The following is a 14,799-nucleotide window of genomic DNA, read 5'->3' as shown; positions in this document are numbered from 1 at the left end:
TGAGAAACAAACTTGTAAGGAGATCTCAGCTATCTGGAAGAATAACAGGCTGAGTTTGGTAGGGGATTTTAACTTTCCAAGCATAAATAGGGACTGCCATAGTGTTAAAGGTTTAGATGGAGAGGAATTTGTTAAGTGTGTACAAGACAATTTTCTGATTCAGTATGTGGATGTACCTACTAGAGAAGGTGCAAAACTTGACCTACTCTTGGGAAATAAGCCAGAGACCATAATTCCAATAGATTTAAAATAGTGATGGGAAAGGATAGACCAGATCTAAAAGCTGAAGTTCTAAATTGGAGGAAGGCCAATTTTGACGGTATTAGGCAAGAACTTTCAAAAGCTGATTGGGGGCAGATATTCGCAGGTCAAGGGACAGCTGGAAAATGGGAAGCCTTCAGAAATTAGATAACGAGAATCCAGAGAAAGTATATTCCTGTCAGGGTGAAAGGAAAGGCTGGTAGGTATAGGGAATGCTGGATGATGAAAGAAATTGAAGGTTTGGTTAAGAAAAAGAAGGAAGTATATGTAAGTTATAGACAGGATAGATCAAGTGAATCCTTAGATGAGTCTAAATGCAGTAAGTGTTTACATAAGAGGGAAATCAGGAGGGCAAAAAGGGGATATGAGATAGCTTTGGCAAATAGAATTAAGGAGAATCCAAAGGATTTTACAAATACATTAAGGACAAAAGTGTAACTAGGGAGAGAATAGGGTCCCCCAAAGATCAACAAGGTGGCCTTAGTGTGGAGTGCAGAAAATGGGGGAGATACCAAACAAGTATTTTGCATCAGTATTTACTGCGGAAAAGGATATGGAAGATATAGAATGTAGGGAAACAGATAGTGACACCTTGCAAAATGTCCATGTTACAGAGGAGGAATTGTTGGATGTCTTGAAATGCATAAACGTGGATAAATCCTCAGGACCTGATCAGGTGCACCCTAGAACTCTGTGGGAAGTTAGGGAAGTGATTGCTGGGCCTCCTGCTGAGATATTTGTATCATCGATAATCACAGGTGAGGTGTCGGAAGACTGGAGGTTGGCTACTGTGATGCCACTCTTTTAAGAAGTGTGGTAAAGAGAAACCAGGGAACCACAGACCAGTGAGCCTGACATTGGTGGTGGGCAAGTTGTTGGAGAGAATCCTGAGGGACAGGATTTGTATATATTTGGAAAGGCAAGGACTGATTAGGGATAGTCAACATGGCTTTATGCATGGGAAATCATGGCTCACACACTTGATTGAGTTTTTTGAAGAAGTAACAAAGATGATTGATGAGGGCAGAGCAGTAGATGTGATCTATATGGACTTCAGTAAGGCGTTCGACAAGATTCCCCATGGGAGACTGATTAGCAAGGTTAATTCTCATGGAATACAGGGAGAACTAGCCATTTGGATATAGAGCTGGCTCAAGGGTAGAAGACAGAGGGTGGTGGTGGTGGAGGGTTATTTTTCAGATTAGAGGCCTGTGACCAGTGGAGTGCCACAAGGATCGGTGCTGGGTCCTCTACTTTTTGTCATTTACATAAATGATTTGGATATGAGCATAAGAGGTACAGTTAATACGTTTGCGGATGACACAAAAATTGGAGGGGTAGTGAACAGCGAAGAGGGTTACCTCAAATGACAACGGGATCTGGACCAGATGGGCCAATGGGCTGAGAAGTGGCAGATGGAGTTTAATTCAGATAAATGCGAGGTGCTGCATTTTGGGAAAGCAAATCTTAGCAGGACTTATACACTTAATGGTAAGGTGCTAGGGAGTGTTGCTGAACAAAGAGACCTTGGAGAGCAGGTTCATAGCTCCTTGAAAGTGGAGTCACAGGTAGATAGGATGATGAAGAAGGCAATTAGTATTAGATTAGATTAGATTAGATTACATTACATTACATTACAGTGTGAAAACAGGCCCTTCGGCCCAACGAGTCCACACCAACCCGCCGAAGCGCAACCCACCCATACCCCTACATTTACCCCTTACGGGCAATTTAGCATGGCCAATTCACCTAACCTGAACATCTTTGGACTGTAGGAGGGAACCAGAGCACCCGGAGGAAACCCACGCAGACACGGGGAGAATGTGCAAACTCCACACAGTCAGTTGCCTGAGGCGGGAATTGAACCCGGGTCTCTGGCGCTGTGAGGCAGCAGTGCTAACCACTGTGCCACCGTGCCACCATGCCAAAGTATGCTTTCTTTTATTGTTCAGAGTATTGAGTACAGGAGGTGGGAGGTCATGTTGCGGCTGTACAGGACATTGGTTAGGCCACTGTTGGAATATTGCATGCAGTTTTGGTCTCCTTCCTATCGGGAAGATGTTGTGAAACTTGAAAGAGTTCAGAAAAGATTTACAAGGATGTCGCTAGGGTCGGAGGAGTGACCTTATAGAGGTTTACAAAATTATGAGGGGCATGGATAGGATAAATAGACAAAGTATTTTCCCTGGGGTCCGGGAGTTCAGAACTAGAGGGCATAGGTTTAGGGTGAGAGGGGAAAGATATAAAAGAGTCCTAAGGAGCAACTTTATCACACAGAGGGTGGTACGTGTATGGAATGAGCTGCCAGAGGAAGTGGTGGAGGCTGGTACAGTTGCAATATTTAAGAGGCATTTGAATGGGTATATGAATAGGAAGGGTTTGGAGGGATATGTACCGGGCGCTGGCAGGTGGGACTAGATTGTGTTGGGATATCTGGTTGGCATGGATGGGTTGGACCGAAGGGTCTGTTTCCATGCTGTACATCTCTATGATTCTATGACTCTATAAGATCATGGTGACTAGTGCCTTGTATAGTTTGAGCAAATCCTCCCTCCTTTGATATTCCATTCCCTTTGGAATAAAGGCAAACATTCCATTTGCCTTCCCTACTTTGTGCTGAACTTGGATGCTAGCTTCTGGTGATTCACAAACAAGGACTCCCTAATCCCTCTGTTCTGTCACTTTCTGCACTCTTTCTCCATTTCAATAAAATTCAGCTCCTCCATCCTTGCTGTTAAAGAGCGGAACCTCCCATTTCCCTGCATTGTATTCCATCTGCCAAGTCTGTCATTGTCATCGTGACGTTCATGACCAGAGGCTGGAAGGATGACTATCCTTGGGAACACAGACCCCTGTCCAGACATTGACGGAGCTGGATATTTTCCTGAGAGAGGCGACACACTCTCCTTTGTTTCATTTTGTCTTGAAGGAGCTGGGAGGTGAAGATTTACAAAGTAAGAAAAAGGATATCGTGGTTACAATCACTGACCTGTTTGCTGCTGGCACAGAAACCACCTCCACTTCCATCTGCTGGGGACTTCTTCTGATGGTAAACTACCCAGAAATCCAGAGTAAGGAATCCTTCACTCTGTGTTTGTTAGTTTGGTGGTTGTGTCTCAGTTGGAATCTGATTCTAATCTAATATTATTGCTTGTATAATTGTATATTGTTGCTTGTAATGTATATAAATGGTTGGATGGGGAATTCGGACATGACTGGATTGAACCATTAAATGGCAGAGCCCTTTGTAGCACCAATGTACAGAAACATTTGGTGTGCAGGTCCACAGTTCCCTGAAAGTGACAACACAAGTTGATACGGAGGTCAAGAAGACATCTGGGCGTGCTTGCATTCATTGGGCAGGGATGGAGGATGAAAAATGAGCAACTCATGTGGCAGTGGTGTGGTACTTTAGTGAGGCCATATTTAGAATATTGTGTACAGTTCTGGTCACCACACTACCAGAAGGATGGGGAGGTTTTGGAGAGGGTTCAGAAACGGTTTATGAGGACATTGCCTGGTGTAGAGGATATTAGCCATGAGGAGACAGTGGAAAAACTCAGTTAGATTTCACGTGAATTTCGAAGGATGAGGGGTGACCTGATCGATGTTTACAAATTATGAGAGGCATGGATAGAATGGATAGTTGGAGTCCTTCTCCCAGGGTAGACTCTCTGTCAGTCTGGTTCACTTGAATAAATAATTACCTCGCTGTCTGATTCCGAATTGGACTGAAGGCAAGAAGGATTTATGTCGGCTGAGGTGAACAATTATCCCAATAAACAGGTCTCTGCAGAGGGGACGGGGCGACTTGGATGGATTTGTTATACCTTGGAACTTAATGCTTTTGGTATCAGAGTGCCCACTGCACTGGTGTAAATAAGAGAGCTGATAATTCAGGGCCTTTGGACAACACCATCTCCATTCACAGGTCAGGAACGGTCATGTACCTGAAATGTTTGACCTCTTTAGGGGGATACTCTGGGGGTAGCCCTAAAATGTCCCTCCTGGGATCATCCTGACCCTGCTGAGTTTCCTGCCCAACGCTTATTTTGTGGAAACTTTGGCTTGACAAATCAGCACTTTCAATCCGATCCTTTTCAAGGGTAATAAATATGAATAGTGGCATGGAATTATTGTACATTGTCAAATTGTCCTCAGTAGTGAACAATAAAAATTGACCTTGGAGGTTAGCACACAGTGGGTGGTATCACATCAGCTGTGTGTTTGGGGCAGTTTGATATTTATGCCTGTCAGAGTTGATGAAGCAAAGTATTGAGAGGGGAATGTACTGGCAATGGAACTGATAGAGCCCATTCCATGTCGCTCAACAACACAAAGTTCTCCACTTCAGTTCATCCTGCTGTAAACTGTTTCCCTCCATCCAAAGATCTTTACCTTTTTGTCTGTTTCAGGGAAAGTTCAAGATGAAATTGACCGGGTGATAGGAGCTGGTCGATTCCCGAGAACAGAAGACCAGAGACACATGCCTTACACTGAGGCTGTGATTCACGAAATCCAGAGATTTGCCAACATTGTCCCCATGAACCTTCCTCATTCGACAACCGAGGACACGCATTTCAGAGGGTATTTCCTTCCAAAGGTATCAGAGATACAAGGCTTACTTTTCACAATTTGTGCCACTTGGAGCATTGTTAGAGACAAAAGAAACTGCAGATGCTGGAAACCAAAGTAAACAAACAGGAGGCTGGAAGGACACAGCAAGCCAGGCAGCACCAGGAGGTGGGGAAGTGGGCATTTCGGGTGTAACCCTGATTTGGGACTGGGGGTGGGGGTGAGGGGGTGGGGTGGGAGATGGGGGTCAGAGTGGTGAGGTAGGAATAGGTGAACACAGGGAGAGGGCATGATCTGGTTGGTCGATGGGAGGAATGTATTCAGTTGGTAGGCGGAAGGAAGGGCCTGTGCCCGAAACATCGAATCTCCTGTTCCCTGGATGCTGCCTGACCTGCTGTGCTGTTCCAGCAATAAAGTTTCAACTTTGATCTCCAGCATCTGCAGACCTCACTTTCTCCAGGCGGAAGGAAGGGTCGATCAGAGGAATGGAAGGGAGGGGGAGGGGCTGGGAAGTGAGCTGGATGGGGAGGTAGGTTAAATGAAATTGGAGAACTCAATGTTGAGTCTTCCCGGCTGTAGGCTGCCCAGGTGGAAGATGAGGTGCTGTTCCTCCAACTTGTGGTCTGGCAATGGAGGAGGCTGAGGATGATCATATTGGAGAGGGAGTGGGAAGGGGAATTGAAACAGGCGGTGACTGGGAGGTCAGGTCAGCCCCTGCTGGCCCGGCTGAGATTCTCGGTGAACCTTTCCTTAAGTTTGATCTCCCCAATGTAGAGAAGACCACATCGGGAGCACCTGATGCAGTAAACTGGGTTGGAGGAGAGGCAGGTGAACCTCTGTCTGACCTGGAAGGACTGTTTGGGGCCCTGGAGGGAGGTGAGGGAGGTGGTGAACTGACAGGTTTTGCATCTTTCCCAGTTACAGGGGAGGTACCGTGGGTTGGATGTGGGGTGGCGGTGAGATGTTGGTGGGGAGAGTGGCACAAACCAAGAACTGCCGAAGGGAAGGTATTTTTCCCGGAGGGCAGAGAGGGGTGAGGAGGGGGAGATGTTCTTGGGGTTGGGTCTAGTTGGAGTTGGCCAACCTGACCTCCCAACCACCACCTATTTCAATTCCCCTTCCCATACCCTCTCCGACATGTCCATCATCCTTCACCTCAACATTGAGCTCTCCAATTTCAAACAACCTCCCTTCCCATCCCCCGACTCCCTTCACAGCCCCTCCCCCTCCCTTCCACTGTTCCCTGCCACCCTGCCCACCCAAAACCCTCCGCCACCCCCCACCGCTTTATCTGCAGCTCCCCTCACCCCTACCCCCGGTCCTGTAGAAGGATTTTACTTGGAACATTGTTGCCATGGTAATAATATTGTGGTACTTTCTGAATAAATACAGGAACTGAGTTAGAAGGGAAACAAATTAAAAGGGGGAATTTCAATGTTGAGGATTGCTATTAAAGTCTCATTGAAGGTTCCCATCACACAACCTTGTAAGAAATGGGGAAGTGTGCTGTTTTTACAGATATCGAAAAGCAAGAGTGTGTATGTGCAGAAAAGGGGTACAGTTAGGAAAGCATTAGGGAAATGTATCTTTATCTTTAATGAATAATTGTGGATAATTAAATACTAACTTTAGTGCAGAAATATTAAAGCAAATAATTCTTTTTAATAATAGTCTCAGCAAAATAGCTGAGACAGCTGAAACGCACAAACCAAATATGGAAAGGTAGATTGTTAAAAGGTATGTTCAAGAATGGAATGTACCTGTGAACAATGGAAGATGTTCCAGGCAAAGTAAAAGGACATCAGGATACAAGTTTCGCCTTATGTCAGCACTTACAGAGGGAAAGGTTGCCAACTTGGAGAAAAGGGGACAATAAGGGCAGAGTGCAGCTGGGTAGTGGTAGAATACAATAAGAAAGATTGGGTAATGGAAGAGTCGGGAGAGGTGACCTCACGCAGCTCAAAAGTATAACTGTGAACTAGTTTGAAAGTTCATTGCTCATTTGTTTCTGCATTTGATGCCCTTTCATGCAAGATCGTAGAATAAATTGCCTTGTTTCCAGTTTTGGTGGTCTCGTCTAAATTTTGTTAAACTTGTTCCTAACAACCTCAACGGTGAAAAATGAGGCCATTTCTCCCATCTCATCTGTACTAGCTCTCTTTAGCGTTTTGACAGAACCAAACGCCTGCCTTTCCCCCATAAGCCATTGGTCCTATTGAAATAATCATCAAGTGCTCTCCTGAATGCCTCATGTGACCCTGCCTTGACCGTACTTCATTCCAAACCCAGTCACTAACTGTGGGAAGAGGTTTGATTTTAAATCTCACCTCACACTTGTGTTTTTTAAAATGCATTAAAACTGTGCTGTCTGATTCTCAATCCTGTTACAAACACTTTGCACTCATCAGGACGATGCCAATGTAAAGGGTACATTATTGTTAATGAATGAGAGGAGAGTGCTGATTGGTTGGCCAGTAAACCCTGAGTAGCAGAGGCTAAAGCAAATGCACCAGTTAATGATGACTGGCGCTTAACTTCCAAGCTCTGTTTAAGTTTAAAACTGGGCAGGTTGACTATGATTGCCCTGAAGGGTGAACTGGAGAGAGGCAGTCACCTATTTTATTGAGTTGAACGGCACAATCTGTGTACGTGTTCCTTCTGTCAGCAAGCAGCAGGGCCCTGTGCACTAATCTACCCAGCCTCCACTGCAGGTAAATATGTCCCACTGCAGGCCAAACAGCAATTTGGATTTTAGGAATTGAGTTTCTTTAATCGTGGGGATGAGCCGTTACATTTGACAATAAGGTGGAGCCCGTTATAACCTGAGGTGTCTCGTGAAACTAACAGGATCAGGGAGAAAACTGGGTTTTCCACATCCTGCATGACTCACTCTCCATTAAACGCAGGCACAGTAACACATTCAGAATGGCTTTCCGTGTTTTTCAGGGAACGTACATTATTCCTTTACTGACCTCGGTGCTGTACGATAAAACCCAATGGGAAAAGCCCCACCAGTTTAACCCGGCTCACTTCCTGGATACTGATGGGAATTTTGTGAAGAGAGACGCCTTCATGCCTTTCTCTGCAGGTAACCGGTTGTAAAAGGGGCCGTGTGTTCCGTTACTAAAATATTCCCATTTCTGAAGTGAGGCAACTGTCTGTGGAGAGCCAGCTCTGATTTGAACTGGGAGCGAGCTCCAAACTTTCACAATGGGTTGAGCTCCCCCATTTGGCTCTTACTTCATCCACGGTGTGTGGGTGTCACTGGCTGGGTCCAGGATTTATTGCCCGTTCCCGAGTCACCCCTTGAGAAGGTGGTGGTGAGCTGGTGTCTTGACCCGCTGCAGTCCATGCGCTGTAGAGAAATGCTGTTACGGAGGGAACGCCACGATTCTGAGCCAGCGACACTGAAGGAATGTGGAGATGGAAAGGGCAGGACAGTGGATGTGAAGAATGTGGGATGAGCCATAATCCCATTGAATGGCAGAACAGTCTCGAGGGGCCGAATGGTCTGCTCCACTTCTTATTTCTCGTGGTCTTACGGTCAGGATGGTGAGTGGCTCGGAGGGACTGTAGAGTTTCAAGAAGCCAGCTCACCACCACCTTCCCAACGGGACAAATCGGGAATGGGCAATAAGTGCTGGGCCCAGCCAGTGACGTACATGCTCCATGAGTGAATAAAGAAAAGGGAAGTTAAATACGAAGGCTATGACCAGTAATGTCAATTAATTCAGCTCAGGAGGTGCCACAGGTCCTGCGATCCCATTGGGGTTTGGTGGGACCACACTCAGTCACAGTTTTGGTCTCTCCACCCAAGGAAGGGTAAAGTTACCTTAGAGAGAGTCACTGAGCTGACTCCTGGAACAGGGTCTCGGTGCTCTATTCCTTAAAGACATTGAAATACAGATAATTCTTCAGGCCCTGGAGAGGGGATGTGTCATAGAGTCATAGAGATGTACAGCATGGAAACTGACCCTTCGGTCCAACCCATCCATGCCAACTAGATATCCCAACCCAATCTAGTCTCACCTGCTAGTAACCGGCCCATATCCCTCCAAACCCTTCCTATTCATATACCCATCCAAATGCCTCTTAAATGTTGTAATTGTACCAGCCTCCACCACTTCCTCTGGCAGCTCATTCCACACACCTACCACCCTCTGGGAGAAAAGGTTGCCCCTTAGGTCCCTTTTATATCTTTCCCCTCTCACCCTAAACCTATGCCCTCTAGTTCTGAATTCCCCGACCCCAGGGAAAAGACTTTGCTTATTTACCCTATCCATGCCCCTCAGAATTTTATAAACCTCTATAAGGTCACCCCTCAGCCTCCGACGCTCCAGAGAAAACAACCCCAGCCAGTTCAGGCCTCTCCCTATAGCTCAAATCCTCCAACTCTGGCAACATCCTTGTAAATCCTTTCTGAACCCTTTCAAGTTCCACAACATCTTTCTGATAGGAAGGAGACCAGAATTGCATGCAATATTCCAACTGTGTCCTCACCAAAGTCCTATACAGCCACAACATGACCTCCCAACTCCTGTACTCAATACTCTGACCAATAAAGGAAAGCATACCAACCACCTTCTTCACTCTCCTATCCTTCTGCAACTCCGCTTTCAAGGAGCTACGAACCTGCACTCCAAGGTCTCTTTGTTCAGCAACATTCCCTAGGACCTTACCATTAAGTGTATAAGTCCTGCTAAGATTTGCTTTCCCAAAATGCAGCACCTCACATTTATCTGAATTAAACTCCATCATTTCTGTTCAATGGACAGCCTCACAGTAAAGGAGTGTCCATTTAGGATGGGGAGAAGGACAATGTTCTCTCACTCAGAGTGGGGTGTGGCTTTGGAATTCCCTGCCCTGAGGGTCTGTGGATGTTCAGTCACTGAGTAGATTCAGGACCAAGTTATGGGATCTGAGTTAAATGGATAGGAATGGGGAAGGTTTGGGAAGGTGGGGTAAATGAGCAAAGAGCTTGAAGGGCCGAACGTACTCCCAGCTGTTCGAGTTCTGTCTGTACAGGGATGGAGAGACACACTGTGGGAATGGAATTGCTTGCAGTTGGTAACCATTGGGATGGTTTCAGCGATGGGGGTTTGGAAGATGGTGGTCTATGAACGGACCGTGTGTGTGTGTGTGTGTGTGAGTGTGCCTATGTGTGTGTATGTGTGTGTTTGTTTGTGTGTGTGTGTGGGGGGGGGGTTCAGTGTGGGTCTGTGTGTATTAGTGTGTGTGTCTGTGTGAGTGTACGTGTGTGAGTGTGTGTGAGTGTGTATGTGTGTGTCTGTGTGTGTGTTTGTGTGTGAGTGTGTGTCCGCGAGTGTGTGTCTGTGTGTTTGCCTGTGTGTGTGTCTGTGTGTGTGTGAGTGTCTGTGTGTGTGTCTGTGTCTGAGTGAGTGTCTGTGTGTGTGTCTGTGTCTTTGTGTGTCTCTGTGAGTGCCTGTGTGTGTGTCTGTGAGTGTCTGTGTGTGTGTCTGTGTGTGTGAGTGTGTGTGCTTGTGTGTGAGTGTGTGTATGTCTGTGTGTATTGGTGTGTCTGTGTGTGAGTGTCTGTGTGTGTGTCTGTGTGTGTGTGGCTGTGTGTTTGTCTGTGTGCGTGTCTGTGTGTGTGTCTGTGTCTTTGTGTGTCTGTGTGTGTCTCTGTGTGGTTGTCTGTGTGTGTGTCTGTGTGTGTGTGAGTGTGTCTGTGTGTGTGTGTCTGTGAGTGTGTGTGAGTGTCTGTGTGTGTCCGTGTGTGTGAGTGTATGTGTGTGTGTCTGTGTGTATTGGTGCGTCTGTGTGTGTGTCTGTGTGTGTCTCTCTCTCTGTGTGAGTGTCTGTGTGTGTGAATGTGTGTGTTTGTGTGTGCGTCTGTGTGTATTGGTGTGTCTGTGTGTGAGTGTCTGTGTGTGTCTCTGTGTGTGTGTCTGTGTGTGTGTCTGTGTGTGTCCCTGTGTGTGTGTGAGTATGTGTGTGTGTGTGTCTGTGAGTGTGTGTGTCTGTGTGTGTGTGTGTCTGTGTGTGAGTGTCTGTGTGTGTGAGTGCCTGTGTGTGTCTGTGTGTGTAAGTGTGTGTGTTTGTGTGTGAGTGTGTGTGTCTGTGTGTATTGGTGTGTCTGTGTGTGTCTCTCTGTGTGTGTGTGTGTGTGTGAGTGTCTGTGTGTGTGAATGTCTGTGTGAGTGTGTGTGTTTGTGTGTCTGTGTGTGTGTCTGTGTGTATTGGAGTGTCTGTGTATATGTCTGCGTGTGTCTCTGTGTGTGTGAGTGTGTGTGTGTGTCTGTGAGTGTGTGTCTGTGTGTGTGTGTGAGTGTCTGTATGTGAATATCTGTGTGTGTGTATGTGTGAGTGTGTCTGTGTGTATGTGTGACTGTGTCTGTGTGTGTGTGTCTGTGTGTGTGTGTCTGTGTGTGTGTGTCTGTGTGTGAGTGTCTGTGTGTGTGTATGTGTGTGTGTGTCTGTGTGTGTGCCTGTGTGTGTGTGTCTGTGTGTGTGTGAGTATCTGTGTGTGTGTCTGTGTGTGTGTCTGTGTGTGTGAGTCTGTATGTGTGAGTGTCTGTGTTTGTGCCTGTGTGTGTGTGTGTGTGTCTGTGTGTGTGCGTGGTCTGTGTGTGTGTCTGTGTGTGTGTGTGAGTGTGTGTGTTTGTGTGTCTGTGTGTGTCTGTGTGTATTGGTGTGTCTGTGTGTGTGAGTGTGTGTATGTGTCTGTGTGTGTGTCTGCGTGTGTCTGTGTGTATGTGTGTGTGAGTGTCTGTGTGAGTGTCTGTGTCTGTGTGTCTGTGTGTGTGTGTCTGTGTGTGAGTGTGTGTGTGTGTGTTTGTGTGTGAGTATGTGTGTGTCTGTGTGTATTGGCGTGTCTGTGTGTGTGTCTGTGTGTGTGTCTGTGTATGTGTGAGCGTCTGTGTGTGTCTGTGTGTGTGAGTGAGTGTGTGTTTGTGTGTGAGTGTGTGTATGTGTCTGTGTGTATTGGTGTGTTTGTGTGTGTGTATGTGTGTGTGTGTGAGTGTGTGTTTGTGTGTGACTGTGTGTGTCTGTGTGTGTATGTGTGTGTGCCTGTGTGTGTGTATCTGTGTGTGTGCATGTGTGTGTCTGTGTGTGTGTGTGTGTGTGTGTCTGTGTCTGTGTGTGTATCTGTGTGTGTGTCTCTGTGTGTCTGTGTGTGTGTGTGCCTGTGTGTGCCTGTGTGTCTGTGTGTGCGTGTATATATCTCTGTGTGTGTCTCTGTGTGTGTCTGTGTGTGTATATCTGTGTGTGTGTCTCTGTGTGTCTGTGCCTGTGTGTCTGTGTGTGTGTGCATGTGTGTTTCTGTGTGTGTATGTGTGTCTGTGTGTGAGTGTGTGAATGTATCTGTGTGTATGTCTCTGTGTGTGTGCCTGTGTGTTTGTGCCGTGTGTCTGTGTGTCTGTGTGTTTGTGCATGTGTGTGTCTGTGTGTGTGTGTCTGTGTGTGTGTGTCTGTGTGTATCTGTCTGTGTGTGCGTGTATATATCTGTGTGTATGTCTGTGTGTCTGTGTGTGTGTATCTGTGTGTGTCTCTGTGTGTCTGTCTGTGTGTCTGTGTGTGTATCTGTGTGTGTGTCTCTGTGTGTCTGTGTGTGTGTGCCTGTGTGTGTGCCTGTGTGTCTGTGTGTGTGCATGTGTGTGTCTGTCTGTGTGTGCGTGTATATATCTGTGTGTATGTCTGTGTGTCTGTGTGTGTGTATCTGTGTGTGTCTCTGTGTGTGTCTGTGTGTGTGTCTCTGTGTGTCTGTGTGTGTGCCTGTGTGTGTGCCTGTGTGTCTGTGTGCGTGTGCATGTGTGTTTCTGTGTGTGTATGTGTGTCTGTGTGTGAGTGTGTGAATGTATCTGTGTGTGTGTCTCTGTGTGTGTGCCTGTGTGTTTGTGCCGTGTGTCTGTGTGTCTGTGTGTTTGTGCATGTGTGTGTGTCTCTGTGTGTGTCTGTGTGTCTGTGTGTGTGTATCTGTCTGTGTGTGCGTGTATATATCTGTGTGTATGTCTGTGTGTCTGTGTGTGTATCTGTGTGTGTCTCTGTGTGTCTGTGTGTGTACATCTGTGTGTGTGTCTCTGTGTGTCTGTGTGTGTGTGTGCCTGTGTGTGTGTCTGTATGTGTGTGCATGTGTGTTTCTGTGTGTGTATGTGTGTCTGAGTGTGAGTGTGTGAATTTATCTGTGTGTGTGTCTCTGTGTGTCTGTGTGTGTGCCTGTGTGTCTGTGTGTTTGTGCCGTGTGTCTGTGTGTCTGTGTGTTTGTGCATGTGTGTGTCTGTGTGTGTGTCTGTGTGTGTGTGTCTGTGTGTGTGTGTCTGTGTGTGAGTGTCTGTGTGTGTATATATCTGTGTGTGTGTCAATGTGTGTGTGTGTCTGTGTGTGTGTGTCTGTGTGTCTGTGTGTGTCTGTGTGTGTGTGTCTGTCTGTCTGTGTGTGTGTGTCTGTGTGTGTGTGTGTGTGTCTGTGTGTGTGTCTGTGTGTCTGTGTGTGTCTGTCTGTGTGTGTGTCTGTGTGTGTGTGTGTCTGTCTTTCTGTGTGTGTGTGTGTGTGTCTGTGTATGTCTGTGTCTGTGTGTCTGTGCCTGTGTGTGTGTGTGCCTGTGTATGTCTGTGTCTGTGTGTGTGTGTGTGTCTGTCTGTCTGTGTGTGTGTCTGTGTGTGTCTGTGTGTGTCTGTGTGTGTGTGTCTGTGTGTGTGTGTCTGTGTGTGTGTGTCTGTGTGTCTGTGTCTGTGTGTGTGTGTGTGTGTGTGTCTGTCTGTGTGTGTGTGTCTGTGTGTGTGTGTGTGTGTCTGTCTGTGTGTGTGTGTGTGTGTGTGTCTGTGTGTCTGTGTCTGTGTGTGTGTGTGTCTGTGCCTGTGTCTGTGTGAGTGTGTGTGTGCGTGTGTCTGTGTGTGTCTGTGTGTGTCTGTGTGTGTGTGTGTGGGTGAGGTACTGACCGTCCCCTGTTCTTTTTCAGGTCGGAGGGTGTGTGCTGGTGAGGCACTGGCTAAAGTGGAGCTTTTCCTGTTCTTCACCACCCTGCTGCAGAAGTTCCACTTCCAGGCCCCACCAGGGGTGACCGACCTGGACACCAGCCCGAGAACCGGCTTAGTGTCCAACCCGAAACCCCACCGGGTTTGTGCTGTGTCTCGCTGATGGGGCCCAGCGACAGGCCCAGTCGGTCTTTCACTGCTGGGTTTATAAAGGTGGGAGCTGCAGCACCAAGTGTGAGGCAGCATCAGAACCAGATTACTCTGTCTCTATGTGACGTGGCACACAATCATTTACTCTTCGTACAAATCTATATCGTCCCACCTTCACTTCTGTAACGATAATGTTTCCAGGGAATCAACTGAGAATGTTCTCCCATTACAAAAGGAGGCAGACATTTCATTGAGGGTTTGAATGCTCTTTGCAAATTAACTCAGACCCCATTCCAATCCTTGTTTTTTGGAGCATTACATTCATTGAGTTATTTGAACTGATGCATTGCAATGACTGAATGATTAAACCATGTTCCCGAATCTTGCAATAATTCGCATTTCTCTCTGAATTGTTTGTTTGGCAGGTTTCACACAGCCTAGTCAGACTGGTCGGTCTAGTTCCAAAGAAACCTAATTGTGCAAAAACTGTCAGATTAATATGAATAACTGAATGGTTTAACCATGTTCGCTATTAGAGTCGTACAGTCATAGAGATGTACAGCACGGAAACAGGCCCTTCAGTCCACCTTGTCCATGCTGACCAGATATCCCAACCTAATCTAGTACCTTTTGCCAGCACTTGGCCCTTATCCCTCCAAACCCTTCCTATTCATATACCCATCTAGATGCCTTTTAAATGTTGTAATTGTACCAGCCTCCACCACTTCCTCTGGCAGCTCAACGCTCAACACTTAACATACACTCAACAGTCTCTATGTGTAAAAATTGTCCCTGAAGTCCCTTTTAAATCTTGCCCCTCTCACATTAAACCTAAACCCCTCGCGTTTTAGACTCCCTACCTTGCGGAAACGACATT

The 14,799-nt window shown here is 46.7% G+C and overlaps 1 protein-coding gene across 1 annotated transcript in view; it reads left to right on the top strand.

Annotated features, from left to right (window-relative positions):
* The window catches only part of LOC148140609 (cytochrome P450 2K1-like), a 40,275-nt gene extending 25,730 nt beyond the window's left edge, over nt 1-14,545 (top strand). The window contains exons 7-10 of the mRNA XM_087978966.1: nt 3,191-3,332; nt 4,677-4,864; nt 7,783-7,924; nt 13,757-14,545. Of these exons, the coding sequence (XP_087835092.1) occupies nt 3,191-3,332; nt 4,677-4,864; nt 7,783-7,924; nt 13,757-13,935 (651 nt within the window). The 3' untranslated portion in view covers nt 13,936-14,545. The remainder of the gene's footprint in view (nt 1-3,190; nt 3,333-4,676; nt 4,865-7,782; nt 7,925-13,756) is intronic.
* The last annotated feature ends 254 nt before the right edge of the window (nt 14,546-14,799 follow it).

This window comes from Chiloscyllium plagiosum, unplaced genomic scaffold (assembly GCF_037043375.1).
Source record: "Chiloscyllium plagiosum isolate Xiang-an unplaced genomic scaffold, Cpla_swu_hap1 HiC_scaffold_35, whole genome shotgun sequence".
Lineage (NCBI taxonomy): Eukaryota > Metazoa > Chordata > Chondrichthyes > Orectolobiformes > Hemiscylliidae > Chiloscyllium > Chiloscyllium plagiosum.
Note: the sequence above shows the minus strand (reverse complement) of the source record. Positions and strands in the feature narration are given on the sequence as shown.